Source organism: Camarhynchus parvulus, chromosome 3 (assembly GCF_901933205.1).
Source record: "Camarhynchus parvulus chromosome 3, STF_HiC, whole genome shotgun sequence".
NCBI classification, from domain to species: domain Eukaryota; kingdom Metazoa; phylum Chordata; class Aves; order Passeriformes; family Thraupidae; genus Camarhynchus; species Camarhynchus parvulus.
Window position 1 is genome coordinate 62,760,409 of NC_044573.1, and position 16,195 is coordinate 62,776,603.

The 16,195-nt window shown below is 35.0% G+C and overlaps 1 protein-coding gene across 4 annotated transcripts in view; it reads left to right on the top strand.

The window, feature by feature from the left end:
- Positions 1 to 220: 220 nt before the first annotated feature.
- The window catches only part of TBC1D32 (TBC1 domain family member 32), a 74,063-nt gene continuing 58,088 nt past the window's right edge, over positions 221 to 16,195 (top strand). For 2 of the 4 annotated variants that reach the window (XM_030945868.1, XM_030945871.1), the window contains exons 1-14: positions 221 to 305; positions 2,331 to 2,485; positions 6,151 to 6,312; positions 7,483 to 7,660; positions 8,277 to 8,348; positions 9,505 to 9,630; positions 10,511 to 10,589; positions 10,744 to 10,844; positions 10,928 to 10,989; positions 11,483 to 11,627; positions 12,344 to 12,403; positions 14,041 to 14,140; positions 14,409 to 14,546; positions 15,924 to 16,016. In XM_030945868.1, coding sequence (XP_030801728.1) covers positions 237 to 305; positions 2,331 to 2,485; positions 6,151 to 6,312; positions 7,483 to 7,660; positions 8,277 to 8,348; positions 9,505 to 9,630; positions 10,511 to 10,589; positions 10,744 to 10,844; positions 10,928 to 10,989; positions 11,483 to 11,627; positions 12,344 to 12,403; positions 14,041 to 14,140; positions 14,409 to 14,546; positions 15,924 to 16,016 — 1,540 coding nt within the window. In that variant the 5' untranslated portion in view covers positions 221 to 236. Of the gene's footprint in view, positions 603 to 2,330; positions 2,486 to 6,150; positions 6,317 to 7,482; positions 7,661 to 8,276; positions 8,349 to 9,504; positions 9,631 to 10,510; positions 10,590 to 10,743; positions 10,845 to 10,927; positions 10,990 to 11,482; positions 11,628 to 12,343; positions 12,404 to 14,040; positions 14,141 to 14,408; positions 14,547 to 15,923; positions 16,017 to 16,195 lie in introns of those variants that run through there. The other 2 variants (XM_030945869.1, XM_030945870.1) reach the window with 2 other exon arrangements.

Here is a 16,195-nt window from a genome sequence, read left to right on the forward strand (position 1 = left end):
GGAATAACGGCTTGACTGTACTCCTTTGATTTCAGTGCGAAACCTGGGGGCCACCACTCCGGGCTGAACAGAGGAAGCCAGGAAGCGCTGAGTGCTCCTGAACTGCGCTGGGATTGCCCATATCAGCAAACACACCCCGGACCGCCTCTCCCCGGGATGAGCCCTCACGGCGGCCGCCACCCCGGCACCGCCATCCCGCGCGGGCGGGGGGCGGGCGGCTCACGCGGCCTCTCGCGATGTTTCCAGGGCCCGGCGAGACTCGGCGGCGGCGGCGCCGCGGTTGCCAAGGGCCGTGGCCGCCCAAGGTGAATCCCGGCGGGCTGCGGGCAGGGACTGGGAATGCGCGGATCCCGGGGCGGGGGGAGCGTGGTGGAGCTGAGTGTGCCCGGGCAGAGCTCGCCCGCGCTGGCTGAAGGAAGCCCTTGGACCGACCGGCTGCTCTCCTCCTCTGTGGGTTGTCCCGGGAGTCCTGGTTGCCGCCCCGCCGAAGGACGGGCGGTAAAGCGCCAGAAGGGGCAGGGATTCTCGCCCTGCTCGCGTTCTGGGAGCGGCTGTCCTCGGCTTGTTGCTAAAACTGCCTCCCTGCCCAGGCGAAGGTTGATGTAAGGATAAATGCTGGCAACAACAGGCCGCTTCTGAATCGTTGCCTGGGGGCAGGATTTACATTTGGGATAGTGCCGGGACCTTGAAAAGACTGCCCAAACTAGGCTTAGGGTAAAGTTGTAATTTAGAGAGAAAATGACTATTTAAATGTTGCCTGGAAACTGAATGGGGGCTGTGCCTGCTGGGAAATAACCCCCAAAGCAACAACAACCAAAAAACCAAGCGCAACAAACCGCAAACCTTTACAAATGAAATGTTAGATATGTATCTTTGTTAGTGATTACATGAGTCAGGTAAGAGTTTTCGAGGTAAACTGGAGGTGGAGTTGCAATATTCTCATGATTTCTCTCTATGAATAACCTGGCAGGGCTTTGCACTGACTGCCAATGAGTGTCTGGATACATTGCGCTTCTAAAAATGCTTAGTTATACCAAAATACTTGGTATTTATTTTTTTCCCCCGGGGATTAGGATATTGTCTGATGTTTATACAGACCTAAAAGTGCATTGACTTTGGTTAAGTATTTTGAGATTCTATAAGAAAAAGAAGGCTGCGAATCAGTGAGTTAAGATTATTGCAAGGGATATGGAGTGTTGTGTTTGTTTGCTATGAGTTTAGTTTAATGAAATTTCTGGTAAGATGATTGAGTTAATATTGAATAATGATTGGTCTAAGTAAAATGTTCAGCAACTATGCTACTTGCCACAGAAGAGTGTTACTTTGATGAGCTGTTACCTTTCATAAAAGATAACTCTTCTAGCTGGTGCTATATGGCTTTTTTTTCCCCTCTCATTGATACTATTAGATACTTAAACAGTAATTTGCTATATTTTCTCTTCCAAGTGTGTGTTTATTGTTTATCCACAGGTGCTTAGAGAGTTTTTAATTTTTAATTCAGAAAAGTCAAATATCTCCAAGTAATTTTTCCTTAAATAGGCTAGAAATAGATAAGCTAAAACTGCCACTGAGATTTGAAAGTCTTCCTTGGCATATAAAGATTTTTAAGCCATTGATTAATAAAGGTCAAAAATGAGCTTGTTTTTTTTTTTTGCAGCTCTTGAAAATTTAACTGATTGTCTATCTTCTGGACTTGGCAGATGTTTCCAATTTCTTACTGCTTCTTCTCCTCACAGTTTTTCCCAGCAGTTTCCATTTAATTTGACAGGCCTCTGTCAGGTCACTGCTGTTGATTAGCACAGGGCAATTAAACTGTTCTGATAATTCCACCTGGCGCTTGCAAAAGCTGACAACACTTTCAGTCATGGGCACAGCAATAGCTCTGAGTAGAGGGATTCCAAAGTCAGAACTGGGTAGTAATAGTGGATGATAAGCAGGTGAAAGATTATTTATAAGGTTTTCTTATCAAGATACAGTCATTACATCTGTTAAACCTTCCCTTCTTTTTATTTTTTTAGCTTACGATGTGGTCTTATGCCTCTATCATGGGCAAGTACAAATAGGAATATTCAAGCTTTTCTTAGTGTAATATCTCCTTTAAGAATATTATGCTACAATATCAGGAGTTTTAGTGAAACTGATTTGATTGTTTTGTTTTCAGTTGGTCTTAAGCTCTGTCAAATATTTCCTGTCTGTGATTATGTCTTTCAATGAAAATCCTGTTGGTAACAGTAAAAAAAGTGGCAATTTAAGGAATTTGTGCTTTTCTTAGCATCTTGAGGAAAAACAAAACTACGAGAGTTTCTTATTCTTCAATTTGTTTTCTACAGATGTCTCACTTTACAAGCGAAGATGAAGCTCTGTTACAGTCTATGCTTAGACAGTTGCTGCAGAGTGTAAAGGAAAAAATCACTGGAGCTCCATCAGCAGAATGTGCAGAAGAAATTCTCTTGCATTTGGAGGAAACGGATGAGAATTTTCACAAGTAAAAATATTTTTTGCTATTTTTAGTCTTTTGAAGAAATTGATATGTTTTAAACTGTACTATTCCTGAGAAATGTCTACACTTTATATTGCTTTGTAAATGTGCATGTATTTATACATATGTAGGTATTCCTGTCGCTAATCAACTCTCAGATGATGCTAATTTAAAGAATAAAATTAATGTTGCCGTTTTCTTGCTTTGCTTTTTTCCCCATCCGATCTTGCTATTATATTTTTTCTGTAGTAGTAATTCATGAGCTGTTTGTGAGAGAGGAATTTACAAAGCTCTGATGCATGTGCGCAAATAATGTACTAAATGCACATGTGACAAGGAGCTAGAAGAAGTAGTCCCTGGAGACTCTTGATATATTTGACACCTGCTAGACAGCATAGTCATGTTTTTCTAAATAGAGTACTTTTTCAGAGGGTCATTTGGCTTCCATATTTGATTGTTCTCTCTGGCCTATATTACTGAACATGTCTATCTTATCTATCTAATCCAATCATTCTTTTAATTTATGTTTTAAGTAAAACAGAAATGTATCCCCATCACATTTCTGTTAAATCAGATTTCACAGTGCGATCTCACGTGCAATGTAAATTTCTAGACCCCATGCTCCTCTTTCCTTTCCATGATGTTATAACTTGATTATTTTTTTACTACATAGGAGATTTTTAGTACATGGTTTATGACAAGCCAAGACAATATCAGGCTGAAATAACCTGAGGGCATTTTAATAAGGAACAGCTCTGTGAGCTGACTTCTGAGAAAGCTGGTTCCCTATCAGTTTTTTCAGAAGTGGCACTATTTACATTCTCTTAAATTTACCTAGGTATTAGCATTCCTTTGTCAGTGGTAGGAGTTAGGTAAAAGTAAATAAGTGAAGTTGAACTAGGGTTTATCTAAAATTTCACTGTAATTTTAAAATCTTGATGATTGCATGTGTTCTGAAGATTCTTTAAAAGGTATTTTAGTTCAGTTTTATTTTTTGTTACCAATGTATTGAATTACGCTGTTGCTTGTACTCTTGTGAATTTTGAATAATAAGTTGCTGGGTGACAAGCATGAGAGTAAAATAATTTGGTTGTAAACATGTCAAAGTTGAAAGACATGTAGTTCTGAAAGAAAAAAAATATTTAGAGAAGATATATACAATAAAGATCAAACAAAAAAATTATTTCTGTCATTTTTTTTGAAGAACCTAATGGAATACCCAGGGTGAGGGAGTAAGGTCTGTAAGTGGTTGAAGCAATGCCTATATAGCTTTTCCTTTTACAGCAGTGAAACCTTGACATCCATTGCTCTTTCTTACATGTTAGAAAATTCATGATCCTAAAAATACTTCTTTTCATTAGAACACTTTTAATTTACATTTAATGGAAAATGAAGTGATCTTTAAATTCAGAACATGAGGATTACTATCTGATACTGCAGTATTTCTGGAGGTATTCTTGTCTTGTTTGTGACCGATGGCAGTATAGACTGGTTTTCATGGAAAGTCAGAGAGGTCATATGGTCATTTATAAGTGAGGCCATTAAGAAACTTTTTCCTTAACCTATCCATCCAGATTGCAAGCTCTGTTGTTAGTTGTGGTGGTGTTTGCAGGGGTCCCAGGATGAGGGAAGAGATGAGAATCTTGACTCCATGTTTCAGAAGGCTGATTTATTATTTTATTATATATATTATATTAGAAGAAAATGATATACTAAAACTATACTAAAAGAATGGAAGAGAAAAGGATTTCATCAGAAGGCTAGCAAAGGAAGGAATGGAATGGTAATAAAATATTGTGACTGCTCACAGCCTTGACACAGGTGTCTGTTATTGGTCATCAAGTAGAAACAATTTCACTTGCTGGGTGAAAAATTCTCTAAATCACATTCCAAAGCAGCAAAACATGGAGAAGATGAAGCTTCCCAGCTTCTCAGGAGAAAAGATCCTAACGAAAGGATTTTTCATAAAATATGTCTGTGACAATTAGTAGTCTGCTTTTGGACTGTCCACTGCTGCTCTCAGCATTTTGAACAGTATTGTTTCTGCCCCATGCCTATTTTGACACAGTAATTTCACCAGATTTTGAGGCCTTCCCCTTTGTTCCCACTTTGATGTAGAAAAGACAGAAATGCAAGATCCTCAGAAAGCTAACAAAAAGGAAAATTGAATCAAGTACAAAATTTCTGTGCAGTAGTAGACAAAATGATTTTAAACTACGTAAGTAGCATGTTTTCTTTTACATTTAGAGGTATTTTTAACCCCAAAGTGTGATTCCTTTGTAAGTCCTACCAGATCAGTCTGAATTGATTCTGCTTGTGAAGAAGTAGTTTTGTCATTGCTGAAATGCATAGTTGTTACAAAACATGTCTAAGGTAGAAGAATAATGCAGAAGATGAAGACTAGAACCTCAGACATAAAAGTAGTGATGTGAATAGTGATGTGATTACTGCATATTTCAGAGTGAAGGAGTCACTGCAAAAACAGATACTCTGGAAGTGTTGCCCTTATAAAACAAAGGGGAGACAGTTTCATGAAAGCTTTCATGCAGTGGAGAGTTGTGTGCAATTTCACAAATGAAAACAAAAATAAACATATGTTGCATCTTTCTTGAGACATATTTCTATTACTTGCACTGAGAACAAGAATGGAAAGGTAGGGGAAAAGAAAAATACTGACATACCTGATGGAATCTGAGGTAGTCAATCCAGTGAGGAAGTATCTATCATGATACAATTTTCTGTGCTTTGTTGTTTGTGTTTTGGGTTTTTTAATCTGAGTTAACTTGAAGTAGTCATGCATCTACTTTTGATAAAATGAAAATAAAATTATGCATCTATTGTAACTATGATTTCTTTGTGTGTGTTTCTGTTTGCCTCTTGCCCTTTATACAAATCACAGAACTAGCCAAAAAGAAAAGTTGATTTATTTTGAGCAGTACTCTTTAGCAATTTCTATAGCTAATATGAAGTTGGAGGACCCAAGGAGAGTCTTTAGTTTGAGATCTCCTTCTGATTATTCTATTCTGTTAGCAAGTGTCTGTGGGATCATAAGACTGCAAAGTGGTGAATCCTTAAATTTGATATATTTGTATAATCACAGAGAGCTGTTTGTCAGTTTGATTGACATTTGTGTATTGTCATTACACGTAGAATTTCATAGGCCATAGGTGTTCTCATATGCTCTAATTTATAAACGGTGTTTTCTGTGTATTTTCTAATTTTGTATGTATAATGCATAAATAATATTACCAGACAGTTTATACTCTAAGAGATGTTTAGAATGCTACAAGGAATGTTTCTTTTGGAATTTGAAACTTCTTGATACTCGTTTTTTGTCTACAAAATCTTTACCTTTTTGTCTGAGTGGATTTTTACTTTTAGAAGAAGCACAAAGTGAAAATGTGCATTCTGGTAAACTAACACTTGGTTTTGTTTCTTCTATTTGGAGTTATTTCTTCCTACAATATGCTGATACTGACCACTTTGAAGAAAATCAAACTGTAATATGTTATTTTACACTCCTGAAGTTTATTTCTATGCAAGTCATAAACTCTTACCTCAGAGTAAAAGATCTACTGGGAGAGAAGATAATTGTTGTTGATATAATGTTGAAAATGTTTCATGGTGAAGTCAAAGAGATATAGCATTTTAATTTTGCATATTTCTTGCAGCTATGAGTTTGTGAAATACCTTAGACAATACATAAAAAATACTGTGGGACCTGTGATTGAAGAAGAAACAGAAAAATGTACCTCTGCTCAAAGTCAGGGTGAAATATCTGGCTATGACACACTTGTCCAACATCTTACTAAGAAGGCCCGTGAATCAAAAGAGTGAGTATGTACCTGTAATACACATCTCTATTTTTTCTTTGTCTTAATCTTCCTTTTGCTTTTCCATAATGTGTTTTGAAAAAATAAGATCTGAACCAATAACAATTCTGAATCTTTAACCAAAATTGTTGCTAAGAAATTCCCATGTTGCCACCATACATTGCAATTTGTCATGCTTTGTCTCATTCTGGACTTAAGGTTGAGAATAATTGCATAAAAAAGATAGGTAGAAAATATGTTAAATTTTTGAGATATTTAGGATTTTTAGCATCAGTCATTTTTATGTGTTGCAAAATAAAAAAATAGGAAAACAGATGTTAGGATGACCATTTTTTAGATTATGCTGTTTGTATAATTTTGTTTCAAGGATCAGGGCCTTAGGGTTTTGTGTGTATTAAAATTGGCAGAAGAAACTCCAAATAACTAAAAATGTATCTTATATTTTTAATTTGACATGTAGGAAGATATTAAAGCACAGTATGGTAATCTGTATCTTTGATGACTGTAAAATAAATAATTGTAGCATTAAAGTAAAAAATAATTAAAAATAAAATATCAATGTTTTACAATAGGATGCTTTTCTAAAGCATTTTTTAATTTTGAATTACTTCCCTGTGGATATTATTTTTCAATTTATGGAAATTAAAAAAAAACTGGGTTTTGTTGAAAGAAAATTACTTTGTGTTCATGACCTGTACTCAAGATCTTGAATCAGGATGATATGTTCACTTCCACTGGTTCTGCTCAAGATTTATAGCAAAAGAAAAATTGGGTGTTGAACTACAAGAAACAAACAATAACAAGGATGAGAACTGGCTTGTTTTCTCAGGGACAGATCCTCCTTTTTGATGGACTCATGTTGTTCTTTCTTAAGAACATCCCAAAATAGAATTATGATAGTGGTATTTCATTGAATGGTTCTGGAAGGGAAAAAAAGGAACTTTGTTCTGATTTTAAAATATCATTAACTGAAACATGTAAGGTTCCTTGCTTAGTTTAGATTTGGATTTGGTATTCATTAATTTCTGTAAATTCAGTAAGTTCAAGTCCAATTAGCATAATTTCATATTCAGTTATTCATGATGTAGCGATTTCTTTTTGGTTTGTTTTTTTTTTTTTTACATAGTAATTTTTATGTTCTTATATATTAAAATCATCTTTACTTTGAAGATACAGAGAAATGATACATGCCTTGAAGAATGTCATGATGGTTGTGGTAGAATCTTTGATTAACAAGTTTGAAGAAGATCGGATGCATGATAAGGAGCTGGCCAGTAAAGCAAAGAAAGAACATCAGAGTGGCTATTACACAGACAACTGTTCTGACAGTGACTCCTCCTTCAACCAAGTACAATGGGTTTTCTCTCTGTGTTATGAAATAAGCATGATACTGCAAAATTGTTGTCAATGGAATGGCCCTAGCGAAAGATTAATTTTTCCCATCTTTGTTATATCTTAAACCCAAATTATTTGCTTTTCTTTCAGTTTTAAGTACTAAGCTTATACAGCTACTTTAGGCATCATGTGCTAGATGAGATCAATGTGATGCCATATGCTCCAAAGTACCTATCCAAGTATGGTATAGAAAGATAGAGATAAAATCAGTACATCATCTAACTTTTGTGATTTTATTTTAGAAGCCAAATAATGTGCAGTTCATTTCCAGACTACTGTACTAGGCTACATTTCTTGCTGAATAAATTATTATAAGGGATTTTTTGAAGATACAGAAAACTTTGAAGTAAAGCAAACAAAATATGTCATAGTGATTTCATTATCGTAAGTTTAACTTTTGGCAAACAGCAGAAAACATTTGGAATGTTGACTTTACAGTAAAATTAGTATAAATGTTGAAGTCCTAATTATTAAAAGTAAATTAGGTATCAGAAAGACTGATGATTTTAATCTGCTGCTGTTCAGTTTCATAAAATACACTAATGATCGTTTTGTAATATGTATTACAGAGTTATGCATTCATGAGTCAAGAACAATTGCAGCTGCTCACAGAAAAGCTTGACCCTAGTCAGCCCAAGGAAGTAAGTTTAAAAATAGAAATGAAATGTTGATACAAATGAATGTTTATTGCATATTGTAGAGTACCCTGATTGTACATACAAATTCCTATGTACCTGAGTGGAAACTTTATTTTTTGGTTCATTTATTTTACCTTCAGTGCAGAAGCTACTCTACAGTGCAATATTTCATTGTTTATAACCATCTGGTTCAAAAACTAGTGTTGCTGCAAGTATCTATATTTTTTAGAGATCTATGTGCTATAGATTGGCATTTTTAGTTAAAAAAAAAAGTTGTTCCATGATAAATAAAGTTACTGAACATTATTTGTCCTGTATACATGTCCCTTGCCCTTCTTGGTAACTTCCATGTTGCCCTTTGAGTTACCCCTGTCCAAAGAGAGAGGTGCCTGCTGATTTGCCGACAACTTGCTGCCAAATGGAAAATATAAATCCAAGTTAGGTTTGCTGTTATGTCAGTGGCGGTACTAATTTGTGTCTCTAACCAACAATCATCACCAGCTGCTGGTATTTTTGAAGCTTGAAAAAATACCAGTTTGAGTGTGCTGCCTTGATAAGACTTGTCAGGGCTTGTCTGGCAGCTGAAACAGGCATGGTAGCTAGGAGGTGGTACAAACAATTTTTTTATTAGAAAACCAGGTTAAAAGTCTGATTCTATTAAATGTTATTAAAATGTCTTACAGTTTGTTTCAGTAAGATGAAATAAATTGCTAGAGATAATAGTTGTCTATGAATTGAAAAAAAAAGTTACTTGAAATTACTTAGAATGCTGATGAAAATTCAGCAGCAAAACACTATGTCTAATAACTGTGTCTGCTTCTCCTAGCTGAGAGCTTTAGGGAGCTATATTCCCCAGTTTCAAAATATTTGATTACAGCCAGAAAATAGAACATAAACCTTGTGTCCAGTATTGAAAACCCATTTAAAATGGTTTTATTACTTCTTCGAATACACACATTTTCCCCACTGAGTGATGTAGTGTTTTGTCTAAATAGCCATAAAAAATATAGCAGAAGATAAGTATTTGCTGTTCTACAGCCAGGTTCTGTTCCTTCCTGTCTTCCCTCCTTCTCTCCCTCCCTCCCTCTGACTTGTAAATTACATATTTCAGAGGCTGCTGTGAATGGATTTTTGGTGTTTATCTTTTTGACTGCTCCAGGTTCGCCAAGAAGCTTTGCAGACGCTGTGCTTAGCCCCTGCCTCTGATATCCTGAACTCTGAGAGTTGGCCAAGTCTGAGTAAGCATCTGACAATCTCTCTGGCAGATCCTGATGCAACATTCAGTGTAAGGGAATGTTTTGTATCTAATTACAAGATTTGTATCCAAAGAAAGGACTGCCTCTTGCATATTATAAGTTACACCTCTTACATATTATAAGTAGTCCAGCAGGGTTCAAGACATTTTATTATTTGTGTGTGAATCACATAAACTATTTTTTTAAGTAACAGAATTACAGGATTCCAGTACATTTTGGTTTACAGGACTGCAACAGGCTTTCAATAGGATTTTGAGACACCAAAGTAGTCATTTGCATTTCTTTTAATGGCAGTGAAGACATTTAATTTCTTTTAGCAGAAACGCACGTAAAAAGAATGGACAAAACTGCTCTGTAAAATAGGTCATGTTAATATTTCCTGTTGAAGTCAGGTTTATGCTCCATGACGATGAGAAAATGATACATAGTAATATGACACAGGCAGTGATGAGGAAAAGAAATGACAGCTGCTTAAATGGCTTTTAGATTATTTATTATGTCAATTAAATTTTTTGCTTCTTCAAATTTTGAAGTGATTACCAAATAAACAGGAAAGTTGCCCCAGCTGCTGTCATATATTTCTCTTTCAGATGAGTTCTACAATTTCTTTTAAAACAGTGATAATTACAAGTTACTGATTCTGAATGGAAAAGTAATGTTCTGTGGTCTATTTTATAACTCAGTGAGGCTTTACATTGGTGCTGTAGTTCAAGTATTTGAATAAAATTTCCTTTGAACTGGAGATTTCTGTGATCAGAAACTATATTTTTATAAAACATGCTTAACATCTGCACAGATGTCTAGATGAATAATATATAATATTAAGAATAAATTATATATTGATTATTTTGTAGTTATAATGCACAGTTAATGACTATTTAATATGTTGCTTGCTTTTTTCACCCTTAGGAGAAAATTCTTAGGTTCTATGCAAAAACCTTTTCTTCTTCTCCATTTAATATGACAAAAGAAGTCTATACAAGTTTAGGTATGTGCATTTAATTGCATTTCAAACTTCATGGGTTATGTACTTTTTGAAAAGTTAAATTTTATAATGAAGATTGTATAAGACAGTCTGTTTTGTCCCTGTTGTCATGGAGCTGAAGTGATTTTTTGTTGTTGGTTTCTCTTTATTTTTTTAGCACGACACTTGGAGTTGTACTTTCTTTCTGAAGACTATTCTCTTCATATTTCAGCTGGTCTGGATGTATCTAACTCAGATGTAAATCGTTTACTTAAAAAGGTATAAATGAACTTTCTGTACCTTTTCTATCAGTACCAAAACATTGTGCATTAATTATTTTTTAATTTTAATTATGTTTTCAGGTTCGCCTTTTAAATGAGTACCAAAAAGAAGCACCATCTTCCTGGATTCGACATCCAGAAAAGTATGTCACCTCCAAAACCCTGTAACTGTTTCTTAATTTAATAGGTATTGACATAAAATAAGATGCATGTAGTTTTAGCAAAGGCTTGATTATAGAATGCGCAGTGGCTGGTCAGTGACAATACGGGAAATAAAAGTAGAGGGTGGGAAAAGTAAAATGAGGAAGTTGCACAGGAGTAGTCATATTTAGCTGCTTATTTATCTTTTGGAGTGGTCTAAGTACTTTTGAACAAAAAATAATTTGGATGTAAGCGTAACAAGGGTAATACACTTAGAAGCTGTAACAACTTAGGAGAATATAGATGCATGTTAGTTTTATTTGTGGTATTACAAAGAATTAATGCCCATGCAAGGGCAAGTTAAAGATAATGCTGTTGGTATTTACAATTTATCTGAACAAGGTTTTATGAGAAGATTGTTCTTAACTATAACTGGTGGAAGGACTTCAGTAATTTTTTTGTTTCCTGTCCCTTTTTTCCTATTTGTATCATAAGGTATATGGAAGAAGTAGTGGAGAGTACCTTGTCACTTTTGTCATTGAAACACAAGCCTAATCATCCTGCCTCTCCAGATTTCTTGAGTCCAATGCACTTCTTGGCTTTGCTAGATATCAAAGCAGTGTGGTTTAAGAAGTGGACGGTAAGCCAATAACTTGCAACTGAACAACACATAACTTGTTCATGTCAGACATTTATTTTGAAAAGGTACGGTTCTGACATCATGGACCTATTGTGTCCTATAACAGCCTGTACTGAGAACTGTAATTAAGGAAGTGCAGTTTTTTTTTAGACTTTTATGTCCACTGCTTTTCAATATTACTCTCCACCTCAATTTCTGTTCAGTTACTTGTTTTCATGAAATTTAGGAGTATTTTCTGTGCTTTGTGTCTTCGCTCCCTTTGGAAGAATTGACTGACAGCCATCAAAAGATGCAAGTATTTTTTTTGGAAGAAGTGATGAGCATGAAAGAACACATATATATTACACACTAGACACAACTTGCTAACTTCAGTGGACAGTAGAACTTTTTCCAGCCTACCATATATAAACTTACAATTTAGGATTTACTTGGCAATTTCAAAATGTATAGTTTAGCATTTGTGTACTTCTTGGTTTTCTCTTTTAACTACATGTTCTGCTACACTTTCTTCTAATTATGTGGGCCTTTTTTTGTCATAAATGTACTGCAAACAAGTCTCAGTTGAGTATAATAGTGGCTTACACAAGCTGGAATTCATTGAATATGTACTGTATATGGGATCTCTACTAGAACAGAATGAGAGGTAATTTCTACTTTTTAGTTAAAAAACAGAACATTTCTTTGTAGTTGACATTACATCTTCTTTTTCATCCAAGCATGCATATTACAGCAGAAGAGTGGTATTTAGGCTTCTGGAAAGGAAATATAAATCCTTGGTAAGTACTTATATTAATATACTTTATTGATTATATATGCAGTAATTGTCTGTAAGTCAAATTTATTGAGAGAACACAGGGTAATGGCTTGAACCTGAAAGAGGGTAGATTTAGATTAGATATGAGGAGGAACTTCTTTTTCTGTCAGGGTGATGAGACATTGGAAAAGATTGCCCAGAGAATTTGTGGATGCCCCTCCCCTGGAAGTTCAAGGCCAGGTTGGATGGGGGTGCAAGGTGTCCCTGCCCATGACACTGTTTGGAACTAGATGATCTTTGAGTCTCTTTCAGTCCAGGCCATTCTATGATTCTATGAATTACCAAGGCAAGTTTACTTGCAACTTAGTCTTTATATGGCCAGCTCTGTGTAAGGGCAATTTGGATATTTTATTGCAGGTGTTTACTTAGGATTGTAATTTATTAATTTGTTATGTTTCATTCATATTTAGAATTGTTTCCAAAAAAGCATAAAAATGACAAATGATACATGATAAATATTGCAAATACACTGTGCTAAATTTTGATTTTTGTTGAAAAGAGGCTAAAAAAATTGCCATTGTATTCTCTGAAGCATAAAGGATTCAAAGTCAGCAAGCTAAATCAAACTGGGAAAATATATTTAGTAATATAGTTGTTAATCCTATTATATATTTTGTACGAGCAGATCTCTTTACTGGGGTAGAATTTTCATTGTTTTTAATAAGACCACTGTAGATATGAGATCCATGCATATAAACAGGACTTGGCTATGTTTTATAAAATCTTGTCATACAAATGAAATCAAATGTGAAATATATGGGACCAATAAAACCTTAAGATAGAGAAAGGATGCAGATGAGAGACTTTTTTTCTTTTTTATCTGTGTGCATAGAAAAGGACATAGAATAAAGCATGATCCATGCAACAAAGAGTTTATAATAGAAAGTCCATAAGCAGGGTAGTGTAATCTAATTTATAAGCAAGGGTAAGCATCTGATTAAGGTTGGGTTTTTTTTTATTATGTATGCCTGCATATTTACACTTGTGAATAAATCTTGGCAGCTCCAAGCTGTAATGAATCTAATTATTCTTCTCAGATCATAAGGGAGTAGAAGAAATAAATTCCATCCCACCTGAAACCACGACAGTGTGCTTTGTGTTTCCTTGCTATAACAATGCTTATAACTTTTAAACTTTTATATACCTTGGTTAGATTATAGTGCTATGATAGTGATACACCACCAAGAACAGTAATAGCACTGACAGCACCTGGCAACCAAACCTACAGTTTATTAACTGTATTCAAGACAAAGGTTTTCACTTTTGGAAATTTAAAGTCTTCCACGGTAATGACAATAGGGCATTCACAGATTGCTGTTGACTTCTCAAAACTCTTCCATGTTCTCTGTACTCTTTTTCATAGACTGTCTTTATGTGTATAGAACTGGTTGTGTGATAATGTAATAATGTGATATATTTTAATAGCCCTGTAAAAGTTTGCCTTCTCTTGGTTAATACATCCAAAGCACTGAAAAATGAAGTCATTGAAGTGAAGTGGATATTTAAGTTCTTATGTTAAGGGACAGTACTTGGGTGCAGGAGAGAATGAGTTTATTGTGAAATATCAGGTACTTTATTATTTTGTGTTTTATTCCACAGATTAATGCAGCAGTCCAGCAATGTCTTGATTATTTTGAATTTTGCAAGGCAGCAGTTAATAAAAATTCAAAAGTCGGTGACTTTTCTCAGCAGCACTGTAGTGAGTATCTTTGCATGTCTCACAGTATATGTGCACACATCCACATTCTTTAGGCTTTTGAGCATGCTACTTCAAGAGGAAGACATTCTATCTCTTCCATTCCTCAGATGTTGAATGACTGTCTTTTAAGAGAAAACTAATAGCAGTGGTTAATTTCTTAAGCTGTCTTTATGTCCAAAATGATCTGCTTGTGTTGCAGGAAGCAGCTAGGTACTGTGAAGTAAACTACAAGAGTAAAGTTCTAATTTTTTTTGCTTTATTGTTATAGGTGATACGCAGGATTTTGCTTACACTGGACCAGAATTGCAGTACATCTGTTTTGTTCATTCACTGTGCCTCTTAGGAAGATTGTTGATCTATAAGGAAGGCCAGAATCTCTTTCCAGTACAGCTGAAAAATAAAAAAGGTAGGAGGAGAGTTGAGGAAAATGGAACCTATTCAGAAAAACTGTATCCATTCTTGATATATATTTATATATTTTCACTCCAATATTGTGGATATTGAAGAACAATATTTGTTCACTAATTCTGAACCTGGAAACTTACACAAAGGTGGTGTATGTGTGTATATATCTATATATGAGAATCTACACACAGTTTTTTATTCTTTGATGGATGTGGTTAAATGGATTGTTTGTGTGTTTTACTTCTAATACATTAATTTTGTGTTGAAGGACAGTTGGATCAGTGTGTAAGTGATTCATTTTTTCTAGGTGTGAGTAATAGGTTCTGTCAAACCATTTGATGTAATTGGTTGGAAGAGAGATATGTCCAGGGGCCAAAACTGGTTTTCAGATGAGAAAGAAAAATCAGTATTTCAAGCTAATTGCAAATTGAAAACAAGTGCTCTGAGTTTAATCTGTTAATTAAGATAAAAAAAAGTAGAAAAAAAGTTTCATACCTGTGGAACAGAGGTGTTAATAGGGACGCAAGAAATGAGATGGAAAAGCTCTTCGACAGACAGAGAACTCTACATGGGGCAGGGATGGCAAACAGAAGTGTGTGAGGGCAATTGTAGCATTCCATTGCTTTAGTGTCTCTATTAATTCAATGTATAATTCCAGACATTACTGAATATTCTGTGATTTGCCTTTTGTCCCTCTGGTTAGAGGACCAAGACTTGATAGATCCAGTGTAGAACAGTTGTGAGTAAGAAATATCTACTCATAAAGTGCTTTTGTCATTTATGCATTACTAGCGTAACACCCATCCAGCAGAGATCCACGGATGGTGGTTGCTTATTTCTTTCCCATAAAATGTAACAATCTTGCCATTTTTCTTCTTAATAGTGTCCTTCTCAGCTTCATAGATGGCAACTCTTTCCTCACAAAGTGGCTGATTTCTTAACATAATTGCATATAAACTTGGAGCAATTTTTCCTATCTCGCGTTTAGCTACATTTGTTGTTTTTGTTCCAGACCTGAGAAAGAGTTGTGTGACACCTTCTCTTTTTACCAGTTATTTCACTTAATCTAATAGAAAGGTAATGCTTTTTTTCTACAGCCGGTATTTTCAAATGTTGGCTGCCATTTGCTACAGTGAAAGACTTTGCAAAATTTCAATTGGCTAAATTGAGAGCAAGATCAAGTCTTATTAAGGTGATCATGAAATACCTTTGTAGAGTCCCAAGAAGGTGTATGTCCTTTGCTTTATAACTTGTACATAATTGATTTCCTCTCTACAGGAAAGCATTATTTACATATATTTACAAAATCCATTTTTTATTTGGAATATTAAACTTAGTCTTTAATTTACAAAGTACTTTCTTTTTTTTTTTTTTATAGCTACTGTATCCATAACTGATGTGTTGGTATTATTTGTTCAACTTATTTATTACTCTCCAAGTTACCCAAAGACAGCTTTGGCAGCACATACAGGTAAATGTTTTTTTTTCCTTATATGTGTATATATTTACTTATAATGAGGCATATGATAACTTCTTTTGCAATTATTTTCTCTGTTATATTAGTGCAGTTTTTCTCTTCCCTTCCACCCTTACCCTTTCTTCCTCCCTCTATGTTGAATCAGGACTTAACAAAATTAATAATAATTCAGA